The following is a 12947-nucleotide window of genomic DNA, read 5'->3' on the forward strand; positions in this document are numbered from 1 at the left end:
GATGAACTACTGCTCATCACAAACTGCTTTTCCCATAAGCAGAGAAACATTAATATATTGAAGGTGCTCACACACGACAACAACACTGTCATGGTAACACATTAAAGTAATGCAATAAACATTATTTATCAACATTGGATGACAAAACTCTAATGTGCATAACAAATGTAACAGTAATGTCAACAAAATGTTATTCACTGTAATTATTCACTGTATATATTATGGAAACCTACTGTTAAACGGCCTACCGATTTTTACCATAGCATTTTTACAGTTGTTTTTTTTTACCACTGAAATCACAGAAATTTTTAAATGATGAAAAGTTAATAACTCTTATTTTTTACATCATTAAATAAATGATAAATATGTGAAATTACATACTTTTTAATTTGTCCATACGATAAATATTCTCATATTACACAGCCCTACTTAGAAGTTGATAAGAGGCACGCAGGCCAGTGCAATGAGTCTGAATGTGCAGGCCAGATGGAGACACAAGGAGCTGGAAGTGAAGGAGATCAGGATGATGGAGGACTGGTTGCCATGGAGGCAGTTGAAGAAAGTGGCCATAAAAGGAGATGAATGTGTCGGCATCTGTCAAAATCATCATTTTTTAACATTCAGAAGTGTCTGAGATTGCTTTTTGAGAACTGAACGTTATAGTTAATGTGTTTCACTTGCCATTTATTTCTGTATTAGGCCGCTCAAGTCATTATTCTTCTTTGTCTTCGTTCTTTCCTAAATACATTCATGTACAGACGTAGCGTTTCAGAATTCAGAATAATACATTTTAATGTTGTTATTTGTATTGTCAGTGTTGTAGGATTTATTTTTGCTAGTAAAATTCTGGATGCTTCTGATGAAGAAACAACGCTCAACATTTAAATCATAAAAAACTATTTTTGGTGGCATTTTTCAAGGGTGGCAGAGGTCTCCCATTCATTCATTCATTTATTTTTCAGCTTAGTCCCTTTATTTATCAGGGGTCGCCACAGCAGAATGAACCACCAACTTATCCAGCATGTGTTTTACACAGCGGATGCCCTTCCAGTTGCAACCCAGCACTGGGAAACAACCATACGCTCTTGCGTTCACACACTGTGGCCAATTTAGCTTACCCAATTCACCTGTAGGGCATGTCTGGACTGTGGGGGAAACCGGAGCACCCGGAGGAAACCCACAGGCAGAACGTGCAGACTTCACACAGAAATGCCCATTGACCCAACTGGGACTAGAACCAGTGACCTTCTTGCTGTGAGGCAACAGTGCTAACCACTGCGCCACCTTGATGTCTTCGTCTCACATTAAATTGGTTTATTTTCAGCAATGACAGGCTTTATTTTGGTTTGTAGCAATAATTATAATAATATCAGTTTAAAGATTTGTATAGTGCTTTTCTCAGCGCTTTATACATTTGGAGAGGCCATCCATTATTATACCAAATGAGTGAATATGTGCAGCTAGATTTCTGCAACTCTCATATGCTCGCCCACTGAAGCTAAGCTTCGCCCAGTAAGCACCTGGATGGGAGACCACATGGGAAAGCTAGGTTGCTGCTGGAAGCGGTGTTAGTTAGACCAGCAGGGGGCGCTCAATCTGAGGTCTGTGTGAGTCCTAACGCCCCAGTATAATGATGGGGACTCCAGACTGCTCAGTGAGTGCCTTCTTTCGGGTGAGATGTTAAGCCCTGCTCACACTGTGAGATTTCAGCCACAATTTTGTCATCTGAGAAATCCTGAAATCCTCGGCTAAAATCTGTACTCTTTGATCGTTGGTTTGACATGTTCACTGACAGCCGCATAGTGCCTGTTGCAATCAGATTTTCCCTCCGATAAATTTCTGGCAGTGTCAGAAGATTTCAGACACTTTTTTGCAGTGTGATAACAGCTGTAATGAGCGGTAATCCAAGAACCAACAGGAGCTCCGAATTTCCTGATGCGATTCATGCGACAATTCAAATGACCGCGGGGAAAGGTCAAATCAGTTTTTTTCTTCCTGTGCAAAATTGCCGCTACAGGTTGTTTACATTTGCTGTGAGGAATCATTTCAGAACGCGGGATAGTGAAAGCGTCACGGATGGATGACGTCAAACTCGTTTTCTTTCGTGTTTGGTGCGTCTTCATTGTCGTTCAGTTTGACTTTATGACAGCTGAGATCTTACAGTGTGACATGGGAGACATGTGCAGTCTGACGTGCTTCAGTCGTTCAGGTTTATAAAAAACGTCACAGTGTGAGCCGGCCTTAAAATCCTGACTTAAGTCCTGACTCTCTTTGGTCGTTAAAAATCCCTGGCTTCATCACTTTGTCTCCTCTCCACCAATCAGCTGGTGTGCGGTCTGACGCAAAGGTGCCAATCACACAGAATAGCATTGAGAGGGGCCTTTTTTGAATGATTATTTAACGGCCGCGAGCGTTGTGCGTGCTGCTTCTACACCTGCGAACCTCGCATTTTAAACGGCCACTGCACCTCGCATTTTTGTGTCTGCACTGTGCGCTCAGTTAAATAATGTCAACTCTAGGCGTTAAAAGCTTGTTTTGTCAGTCACGTCTTTTTCATTCTCTAATCAAATGAAAGTGGAGACGGAGTTTCTGTTGAGGTGACTGCAGTGTTTTTATTATTAACTATGGAGACTTTTGAAGATGGAGGAGAGACTTGTGGTTGCTGTTTTGAGTTATCCAGAGCTGTATTACTTTACAAATCTTGAATATCACAATATTATACAATTTTTTTAAATTATATTATTATCAACAGCAACACTCTCGCACAATACGCAGCTGATAGAGTCATTGCCTAGCGATTGTCAACAAAAAAGGCTGTGTGGTGCGCCTCGCGTTTTTGGAATGTAAAAGCGCATTCGGTGTGATCAGCTGCTGCACACTGAGATCCCTATTCCCACCCCTACACCCCCCCCCCCCCCTCCAACAAATTGTGTAATATGCCTTGAGTGTCCAGAAAAGCGCTATATAAATGTAAGGAATTATTACATAGAACAAGAACACTCATTTGAAATGTTCATTTGAAATGTTCTGTTTTTGCTCTTGTAAAATTTAATTAAAAAAACTAAATATTTCAAAAGGAAGAGTTTCAAAGTCATTTCAGTTGTAATTATACTATTTTAGATTGTCTTTCTATTTGTTATTTGTTTGTTTTTTTAAATATGGTAATAAAATATTTTTAAATGAGCTTTTGTTTTTGTATTTCCTTTTCATTTGAATTAATTTCAGTAATTTCATGTCCATTTCTTTAAAACAGTTTTGTCGAGTGTCTTTATATATAGTATTAGTTTAGTAGTTTTCAAATCCCATGAAATTAAAATACATTGTTTTTTAGATGTTAGTATAAGTATTGTTAGTTTTTAGGATATCTATAAGCCAGTGTGCACCAAAACAGTGTCAAAATTAGTGTTTAGAAGATATAAAACTGAGAATAACATGTAAAGCTTGCAGTTTGTCACTTCCGCCTAAATGGATCGACGGTTTTATTCATGTTATCTTATACTTCAGTTTCTGATCAAATCTTGACCAATCGAATGCTGTCTAGTATCTGACATGCCCCGCCCCTTTAATTTAATGTTTTTGAGCTCAACCACTCTCATTGGCAGAGCAGTGATAGAACATAACCCTATTGGCTGTTTTTTTTTTTTTTAAAGGGAGGAGCTACACTATGTCCCACCCTCTCTTCATGTTTCAGTTAAGATTACGGCAAACATTGAATAAAAAGGCACACTTCAAAGCACTTCACGGGACCTTTAAATGTTTATTTTTAAGTTAATAATCCAAAAAGCTGTGTATAAATATATTTTTAAATGTTACAATTATTATTTTTCATAATATTTTCATAAGATTTTTCTTTTAATATTTGTTTAGCATGTTTTTCTTCATATTTGAACTCATTTAATTTCAGCAAGCACTCCAAAACCCATGTTGCGCCACAGTTTCACATACTTTATCCCCCATTAGTTTGACTTTTTGTCCTTGTAAATTTCCTTCATGGAGTCCTGCTTCTTTCTTGCATAGTAACGCAAACCGTTTTTATGTGTCACTCAGGGTCGTAAGCGATCTGGAACGGACACATCAAGCAGTGTTTGGCTCAGTACCTCCAGCTCCAAGCTCAACCAAACGTACGGCGTTGAAGCCTGGGCCAGCTGGGTGCGAATGAAAACAGGCCACGCTGAGCAGGAGCAGCAGGCTCGTAAGTTCACACATATGGGTCAGAACAAGAAGTCGAGACCTCTGCTGTGTGTGTCATTAGTGAAGGTCACGGTCTCAGCTAGTTTGTGACATTACACTGACCCACCATGTGTCTTAGCAGCTCTCTCTGCACCCACTGTGCTTTATTCAGCAGAGCCCATGACCATGAAGGAGGATGTGTTGCAGTGCTCATCTGCAGATCTCAGTTATGGTCTGTGCCGCTTTATCAAGGAGGTTCGCAGGCCGAATGGAGAAGAATATCAACCCGACAGCATCTACTACCTGTGCCTGGGCATTCAGCAGGTTTGACCTATTATGTCCCATTTTACAAGATTAAAAATCAGTCTCTGATGTCGCTAGAGTGTGTATGTGATGTTTTAGCTCAAAAAACCACTCAGATAATGTTTTAAAACTCTCTGAAACTGTCCCTTTAGGCTTTGATCATAATTTTGGTGGCTATGGCTTGAAATTTAAATGAGATTGGGCTCTTTTTAAAAGAGGGCGGAGCTACAAATGCCTATGTGTCAGCATAGTGGCAGATTCAAAAACAAGACTATGCTAATGAGGAAGAGATCGTCACTAATGGGCGGTGCTTTCGCCCTCTGATGATACGTACAAAAGGAAAACGTCCATCAAAGTGTTTCTGTTTTTATGATTATAAACAATTCAATTATTACATTTTTACTGTTAGAAGCTGGTTATATTCACAGACCGTTGGCAGACAACTGTGTTTTAAACACCTAGGTCGTCTTTAAAGGGCACCTATTTTACCTGTTTTACAAGATGTAACTTTGGTGTCTCCAGAATGTGTTGGTAAAGTTTCCGCTCAATAGCCATCTGATTATTTATTATAGCCTCCAGAATCTGCCCATTTTAGTGTCTGAGTACATTAGCTTTTTTTGTAGTCTGTGGTTTTAAATGCAAATGAGCTGCTTCTCCCCGCCCACCGTGACTACGTGCATGTCTCATCATTCACGCATTATGTCAGATAAACAGCAGTCAGTGATAAGACAGACTCGGGTGAAGCTGAAATACAGCTCATCAGTTTAAAATACCAAGTAAGTTTATTTGATGCATTTATGGTGGAGTTTATTCAAGCCTTTCTGAAATTATGAGTCTCACACAAATGCTGTTTGCAGTACACTCACACAGACACACATATAATAGTGTGTACTGACACCATGCGGCTGTTGTGATTTTAGCGGTTAAGAACTACATAGCAATTTTACTGTTTTTATTACAAACATGCTATGTTAAAAATGTTAAACTTATAAAACTTTTAAAATATCACAGGAAGTTGTAACAGATATTTTAATCCCAGTTTCTTTTTAGAAATCTTTTCTGGGCATGTGTATACATGTTATTAGAGCAACAGGGTGGCTGTCCATCAATTAGTGGGTAGAGAATACCGCACTCCTATGTCACGTTGCAGTGGGCCTCAAAATCTCTGGGATTCGGATCCTATTTTAATGTCAAGAAATTAAAAAAAGACTTATTGCGTTTATTTCACCCCAATATGATAGTGGACACACTATACCTACACACAGTTCTGTCCATGCAGCTTACAAAAGTGGATTTTCATCATAGGTGCCCTTTAAAGCATTACAGGACTGCTTTATAAACTAAACTTCTTTAGGGCTTTTCACACTTGACATTTTTAACGCCGGGTCATCCTAAAATCTGTAGTCATGATTAGCTCTGCTCATACCATATACCTGTGGCCTGGCTTTTCAAAACCAGAACAAATGTATTTAATTGTTAAATGAATCCAATTAATTTACAAAAAGTACAATAATATTTTTGTCCTTTGTAAAATGAATTGGATCATTTTGGTTTGTTATTGGTAGATGTTATGTTAGTGACATCAGCCCTGTGGCAGTGAACATTATTGAAGAGATTTCACTGAAGTTTTAAACTGATAATATTAAAAAAAAAAGTACACTACCGGTCAAAGGTTTGGGGTCAGTGTGATTTTTAAATGTATTAAAATAAACTTATCCTGCTCACCAAGGCTGCATTTATTTAATTTAAAATACAGTACAGATTGTAAAATTATGAAATGTTATTGCACTATAAAATAACTGTTCAAAAGTAGTTCATTATTTAATTTAATAATTTATTCCAGTGATTTTTACGAGGAATTTTCAACTTCATTACTCCAGTCTTCAGAGACACATAATCCTTCAGAAATCACTCTAATGTTAATAATAATAATAATAATAATAATTATTATTATTATTATTATTATTATTATTATTATTATTTGTAATAGTAATAAAAACAATAATGACTAATGAGTAATAAATAAATATTAAAAAAGAATTTAATAAATGCCGCCTTGATGAACTAAATAATTTAATTAAAATTATTAAATAGTATTAATAATTAAAAAAAAACTGACCCCACATTTTTGACCGGTAGTGTACATGGACAAAAAGGTCACTAAAACTATTTATTCCAAATAAATGTACACTATAATATTGATGAGATTACACTAAAGGATCAAATTTATTTAAAAAAATGTACATTGATAAAAAGTTCACAAAAAACACAATTTCTATAAAAAATAAACACTATATTCCATAAAAAATAAGAACTTAATATATTTCATGACCATTTTACACACATGTCTGTAATTGTATAGACACCTGTCTTTAAAAGTTTGTCTTGCTATTATTACATTAAATTATTATTACATATTAGATTAGATTACATTACATTACATTACATTAGATTAGATTAGATTAGATTAGATTAGATTAGATTAGATTAGATTAGATTAGATTAAATTGTGCATTAAGTCATATATTGTATCTTCACTCAATTTGTAGTGCCTGCTTGAAAACGAGCGTCTTGAGAACATCTTCACAGACCCACTGTATAATCAGTTCATCACCGACATCACCACACTGCTGAAGGACTGGGGCAACAAAGTGTCACCTGGAGGTAAACATTTTCAACATTCATTTATTTTTTTTATTATTTATCGTTTGTCAGACAAATAGCTACCATCCACTGAGGCCATATCAATAGCTAAAACTGAAATGCTAGTTCAGGGAACATCATCCAAATGCTTTTAAATTGTAGGTCAAAGGAGTGGTTTTGTTTTTTGTTTTGTTTTTTCAGAACTAATTTGCATAAACCGTACTTATTTGTATGCACACTAACTACTTGCTTACAAAGCTGATTAGCTTAATAACTTGAAATGTCATGCCTTATGCAATATAATAATATTTTAAATCCTGTTTTTGTGATAGTATTATTGTTCATGCAGTTAGACATTTCAGTTAAGGGTAAGACTTAATTTTGATGGTCCCTATTGCACATTTTGTTGACTAAAAGTTTGATTAGCAGACATTTAACTGAGTATGAGAAACTTTGCAAATACATGTCAACTTACACTAACCCTAATTCCAACCTAACAGTCTACTTATAATCTAATGAGTTAGTTTGTATAATGAGAATAGTTGGCATGTATCATTGTTCATGCAGTTGGACATCATTTCAAGAAACATGCATTAAGAAACTGCATGCAATAATTGTACCTCTTTAAAATATTTGTTTTAATACTTGCAAAAATAAGGATTTTACAATTAAAATATTCTATAATATAAAATCTATATAATATAAAATATTTATATACTTTATTATTTATCCTTTTTTCCAGGATGTATTATATCAATCAAAAGTGACACATTTTAAATAAAAATGTATTATAAATATTTAAATAATAATTTTGTAATTATTTATGTAATTATTATTAAATAAAAAAGACATTTAGAATTCCACAGAGTATTTAACCAAGTCAGAAAATAATAATTGAACAATTTAATAATTGACTCTGAACACTGCAGCAATGATTTAAAATTAAGCTTTAAATCATAAAAACAAATTGCATTCTTAATACAATATAATTGCTTTTTTATTGTAATATTTTATGATTATTAACTACATTACCTGACAAAAGTCTTGTTGTCGATCTTAACAAATAATAACTTGACTTCTAGTTGATCATTTGGAATATTGGCAGAAGGTAAATTTTTCCAATGAATCATCTGTTGAACTGCATCTCAATCATCACAAATACTGCAGAAGACCTACTAAAACCTGCATGGACCCAAGATTCTCACAGAAATCAGTCAAGTTTGATAAAGGAAAAATCATGGTTTGGAGTTACATTCAGTATGGGGGCATGCGAGAGATCTGCAGAGTGGATGGCAACATCAACAGCCTGAGGTATCAAGGCATTTGTGCTGCGCATTATATTACAAACCACAGGAGAGGGCAAATTCTTAAGCAGGAAAGCGCTCCTTCTCATACTTCAGCCTCCACATCAAAGTTCCTGAAAGCAAAGAAAGGTCGAAATGCTCCAGGACTGGCCAGCCCAGTCACCAGTCATGAACATTATGGAGCATGACTGGGCTAAGATGGAGGAGGCATTGAAGATGATTCCAAAGAATCTTGGTGAACTCTGGGAGTCCTGCAAGAACGCTTTCTTTGCCATTTCAGATGACTTTAATAATAAGTTATTTGAGTCATTGCAGAGATGTATGGATGCAGTCCTTTAAGCTCACAGGAGTCATACACAGTATTAATTCTTTTTCCACTGCACCATGACTTTATATTCTATATTGCACATTATTTCTGTTAAGTGACAAGACTTTTGTCTTAGCAAAGTCAAACCTTACTGTCCTCATTAAATAATTAAAAATCAAGTCATGATCATATTTTATTTTGGTAAAATAAGCGTAATCTAGAGGCCTTTGCCTTTCATATAAGCCACTTCTGATACCAAATGATCAGCTAGAAGTCAAGTTATTATCTGTTGTTCCTAAAACTTGGATAGGCGAGAAGACTGTAGTTAGGTAGTGTATGCCTAATTTTTAATCTAAATAAAACAGTCTTGCTAAGTAAAAAAGACATTTCACAAACAACAACAGACTCCACAAGCGTTTGAATGGTTTCTTGATCACTTTTGAAGTGTTTGATTGTGTGTGCTGTTGTTTTGCTCAGGATACATGCACTCGCGGGTGGAGGAGGAATACCTCTGGGAGTGTAAGCAGTTGGGAGCTCTGTCTCCTATCGTTCTGCTCAACACGCTGCTGTTTTTTGGATCCAAGCTGCTTAACCTGAAAACAGTTGAAGAGCATCGACGTCTCGCCTTTTCCAACGTCTCCCACTGCTCAAAGACCACCAAAAGTGGCGTGACCTCTTACCTTCGCTTTAGACTACCTAACAAAGAAGAGGAAAAAGAGAAGAAATGTAAAAATCCACTGATCACACTGTGTTTGAATCTTAATACAGAGCCTCTACTTGTGTGCATGTGTTCATCGGTTTTTTATTTGTGTTTTTTTAAACATGAAGCACCGGCTGGGAAGAGGAAGAGAGATGAAGAGAGCTTGGAAGAGGAGTTTTTGGAGATGCCGGAGAATGTGGAAAATCCTTTACGCTGCCCTGTCAGACTCTATGAGTTCTATCTCTCCAAATGGTGAGTTATTCTAAAGCCATAGAAAATTAGAGAAGAAACTTAGAGAAGAAAATAGCCATTTTGGTCTAAATCTGTATTTTTGTGACACATTTTTCAATTTTATAGTGACATAATTTCTGATCTAACTCCTATTATCTGACTAACGCAAGTTGTTTGTTTTATTGGAGTGACTTTTTTTTTGGAAAGTTTTGTGTCAATCATTCTTCAGTCTAGTGGTTTACTTAGCAAAAGAAATGTGTTAAACAACATAACTGGTAAAATTAAACTTTTGTTATACAATCGCCGGCCACTTTATTAGGTACACCTGTCCAACTGCTTGTTAGCGCAAATTTCTAATCAGCCAATCACATGGCAGCAACTCAGTGCATTTAAGCATGTAGACATGGTCAAGACTATCTGCTGCAGTTCAAGCCAAGCATCAGAGTGGGGAAGGAAGGACTTTGAATGTGGCATGGTTGTTGGTGCCAGACGGGTGTGGTCTAAGTATTTCAGAAACTGCTGATCTACTGAGATTTTCACGCACAACCATCTCTGGGGTTTACAGAGAATGGTCAGAAAAAGAGGAAATATCCAGTGAGCGGCAGTTCTGGATGCGGAAATGCCTTGTTAATGCCATAGGTCAGCGGAGAATTGCCAGACTGGTTCTAGCTGATAGAAAGTAACAGTAACTCAAATAACCACTCGTTACAACCATGGTATGCCGAAGAGCATCTCTGAGCGCACAAAAACCCAATAACACAATCACACCTCGAACTTTGAGGTGGATGGGCGACAGCAGAAGAAGACCACACCAGGTGCCACTTCTGTCAGAACAGGAAACTAAAGCTACAATTTGAACAGGCTAACCAAAATTGGACAAGAGAAGATTGGAAACACGTTGCCTGGTCTGTAGAGTCTCGATTTCTGCTGAGACATTCGAATGGTAGGGTAAGAATTTGGTATCAACAACATGAAAGCATGGATCCATGGCACATTTTGGGCCCATTAATACCAATTGAGCATCGTGTCAACACCACAGCCTACCTGAGTATTGTTGCTGACCATGTCCATCCCTTTATGACCACGGTGTACCCATCTTCTGATTTCTACATCCAGCAGGATAACACGCCATGTCATAAAGCGTGAATCATCTCAAACTGGATTCTTGAACTTGACAATGAGTCCACTGTACTCAAATGGCCTCCACAGTCACCAGCTCTCAATCCAATAGAGCACCTTTGGGATGTGGTGGAACGAGAGATTCGCATCATGGATGTGTAGCCGACAAATCTGCAGCAACTGTGTGATGCTGTCATGTCAATATGGACCAAAATCTGAGGAATATTTTCAGTACCTTCTATGCCACGAAGGATTAGGCAGTTCTGAAGGCAAAAGGGGGTCCAACCCGGTACTCGTAAGGTGTACCTAATAAAGTGGCCGGTGAGTGTATGTGTGTAATTGTTCACAATTAATAACACAAAAAGTGTAATTTTTTTGGCTTATTGTGATCAAAAATGTTATTTTTAATTGTATGGACAGCTACTAAAAGGAAATTAAAAAAAAATAAGACTGAAAATGCCAAATTTAACTCTTAATACTAAGTTGTTTATAAATAATTGTGTATGTAGTATGCAAATAATAATTAAAATAACAAATCACTTTAATCATTTGTTAATTACTAACTTGTAGCAAAAGCATAATCCCACCATTTCCCTGCTGAAAAAAAAACTCCTTAAACCAGCTGGTTAGCTAGTTTTAGCTGGTTGACCAGGCTGGTTCTAGAGTTTTTTTTTAGCCATTTCCAGCCTGGTTGTAGTTGGTCAGGTGGGATAATGACCAGCTAAAACCAGCTTGACCAACTTAGCCAGCCTGGGAGCTCAGCCAAAACCAGGTTGCTGAAGCCAGCCTGGAAATGGCCAAACTCTTAAAACCAAGATATTAATAAACTGCTATGTTTGTAGTATGCAGATAATAAATAAAATAACAGATCACATATGCTGAATGTAGCTCAGGATGGACTCATAAAAAATGAAGTGCTAAATTAACAGCAGTGTTGATCGTATTAAGCTATAATATGGATTCAGATACCCAGAATATAATGGCTTTGTGTATTAAAAAGAGCAGCTTGGATGTGCTGCCTCATTTCTGTTTCACAAAAGAATTAAAATAGCATCTGAAATTTGAGTGAATTATACCTGTCATGTATTTTAATATCACACTCAACAATTTTAGAGAGCATGCTTTTGACTCTGCATTTAAATTATAATAACACAGATATTTAAATCCTGCATCATAAGGCTTCTTTTCACAAATTGCTCTTGCTTGGAGCAGCAGAATCACTTCAAGTCTTTGTCTGGTGCTTTTAGTGAAGCGGACACCCTTTATGATATTCATTTTCCCTCACAGCTCAAACTCTGTGAAACAGCGTCCAGATCTTTTCTACCTGCAGCCTGAAGCGTCCTGCCATCCCAGCAGCCCCGTATGGTACTCAGCCCAGCCACTGGACAGCACCATGATGGAAAGCATGCTAACACGTATCCTAGCTATACAGGACATTCACCTGGACTCGAAACATCAGCAAAAATACCTGGACTCGTCAGACGAAGAGAGCTCTTAATGTGAATCTATAAACTAGACATTCAATGACATCTACTTATTATTTTTATTCAGACCGGGAATGGGATGCAAACAGATGCGTATGAAATTGTGCACAAGCTCAACAGACATTCCTTAAGCCCATCTATCCTATCATGAATGTTACAGACCGTTCAAATGAACATTTTTGGAGGGAATCGTTTGGTTTTTAGTCACTGTAGACATTGTTTCTCAGTATTTAGTATTATTTAGTGAACGCATTTTAAGTTGAAACATTCATCATGTCATTGTTGGTAACCTTTCAAATATATATATATGAATTCTCAGATGTTGTGTTTGGTAACATTTGTCCTTCATGTAACTTATTTGGTGATGGAGAATATCTACATATTACAGGACCATTAACATTGAAAAACCTTTGCAGCCACAATGCGACTGGAAGTCTTGTGGGCCCCGTTTAAACCTTGGTTTTCATCAGATCAGAAGTGGACAAAGCTTAATACAGGTGTGTATAGTGTAAACACTCATGTGGTCAACTGCATTCAAGCCGCATAACATTAGTTTGTTAACTAAGGCCGGCGATGTGTTCAAAATTGGATAAATTGCCCTCCGAAGGGCACTTAGGAGTGAAAAAATCATGGCTGATGGACTGATGGACACTGAGCAGGGAAATTTTTTTTTGGCATACACTGCA

General features: G+C 36.9%; 1 protein-coding gene across 2 annotated transcripts in view; it reads left to right on the plus strand.

The window, feature by feature from the left end:
- Positions 1–12596, plus strand: part of si:ch211-266o15.1 (zinc finger MYM-type protein 4) — a 58982-nt gene extending 46386 nt beyond the window's left edge. The window contains exons 24-29 of one of the 2 annotated variants that reach the window (XM_056476713.1): positions 4048–4192; positions 4343–4494; positions 7023–7137; positions 9205–9453; positions 9556–9679; positions 12065–12596. In XM_056476713.1, coding sequence (XP_056332688.1) covers positions 4048–4192; positions 4343–4494; positions 7023–7137; positions 9205–9453; positions 9556–9679; positions 12065–12275 — 996 coding nt within the window. In that variant the 3' untranslated portion in view covers positions 12276–12596. The remainder of the gene's footprint in view (positions 1–4047; positions 4193–4342; positions 4495–7022; positions 7138–9204; positions 9454–9555; positions 9680–12064) is intronic. The other variant, XM_056476714.1, reaches the window with a different exon arrangement.
- Positions 12597–12947: the final 351 nt, after the last annotated feature.

The sequence above is a fragment of the Danio aesculapii genome, chromosome 17, assembly GCF_903798145.1.
Source record: "Danio aesculapii chromosome 17, fDanAes4.1, whole genome shotgun sequence".
NCBI lineage: Eukaryota > Metazoa > Chordata > Actinopteri > Cypriniformes > Danionidae > Danio > Danio aesculapii.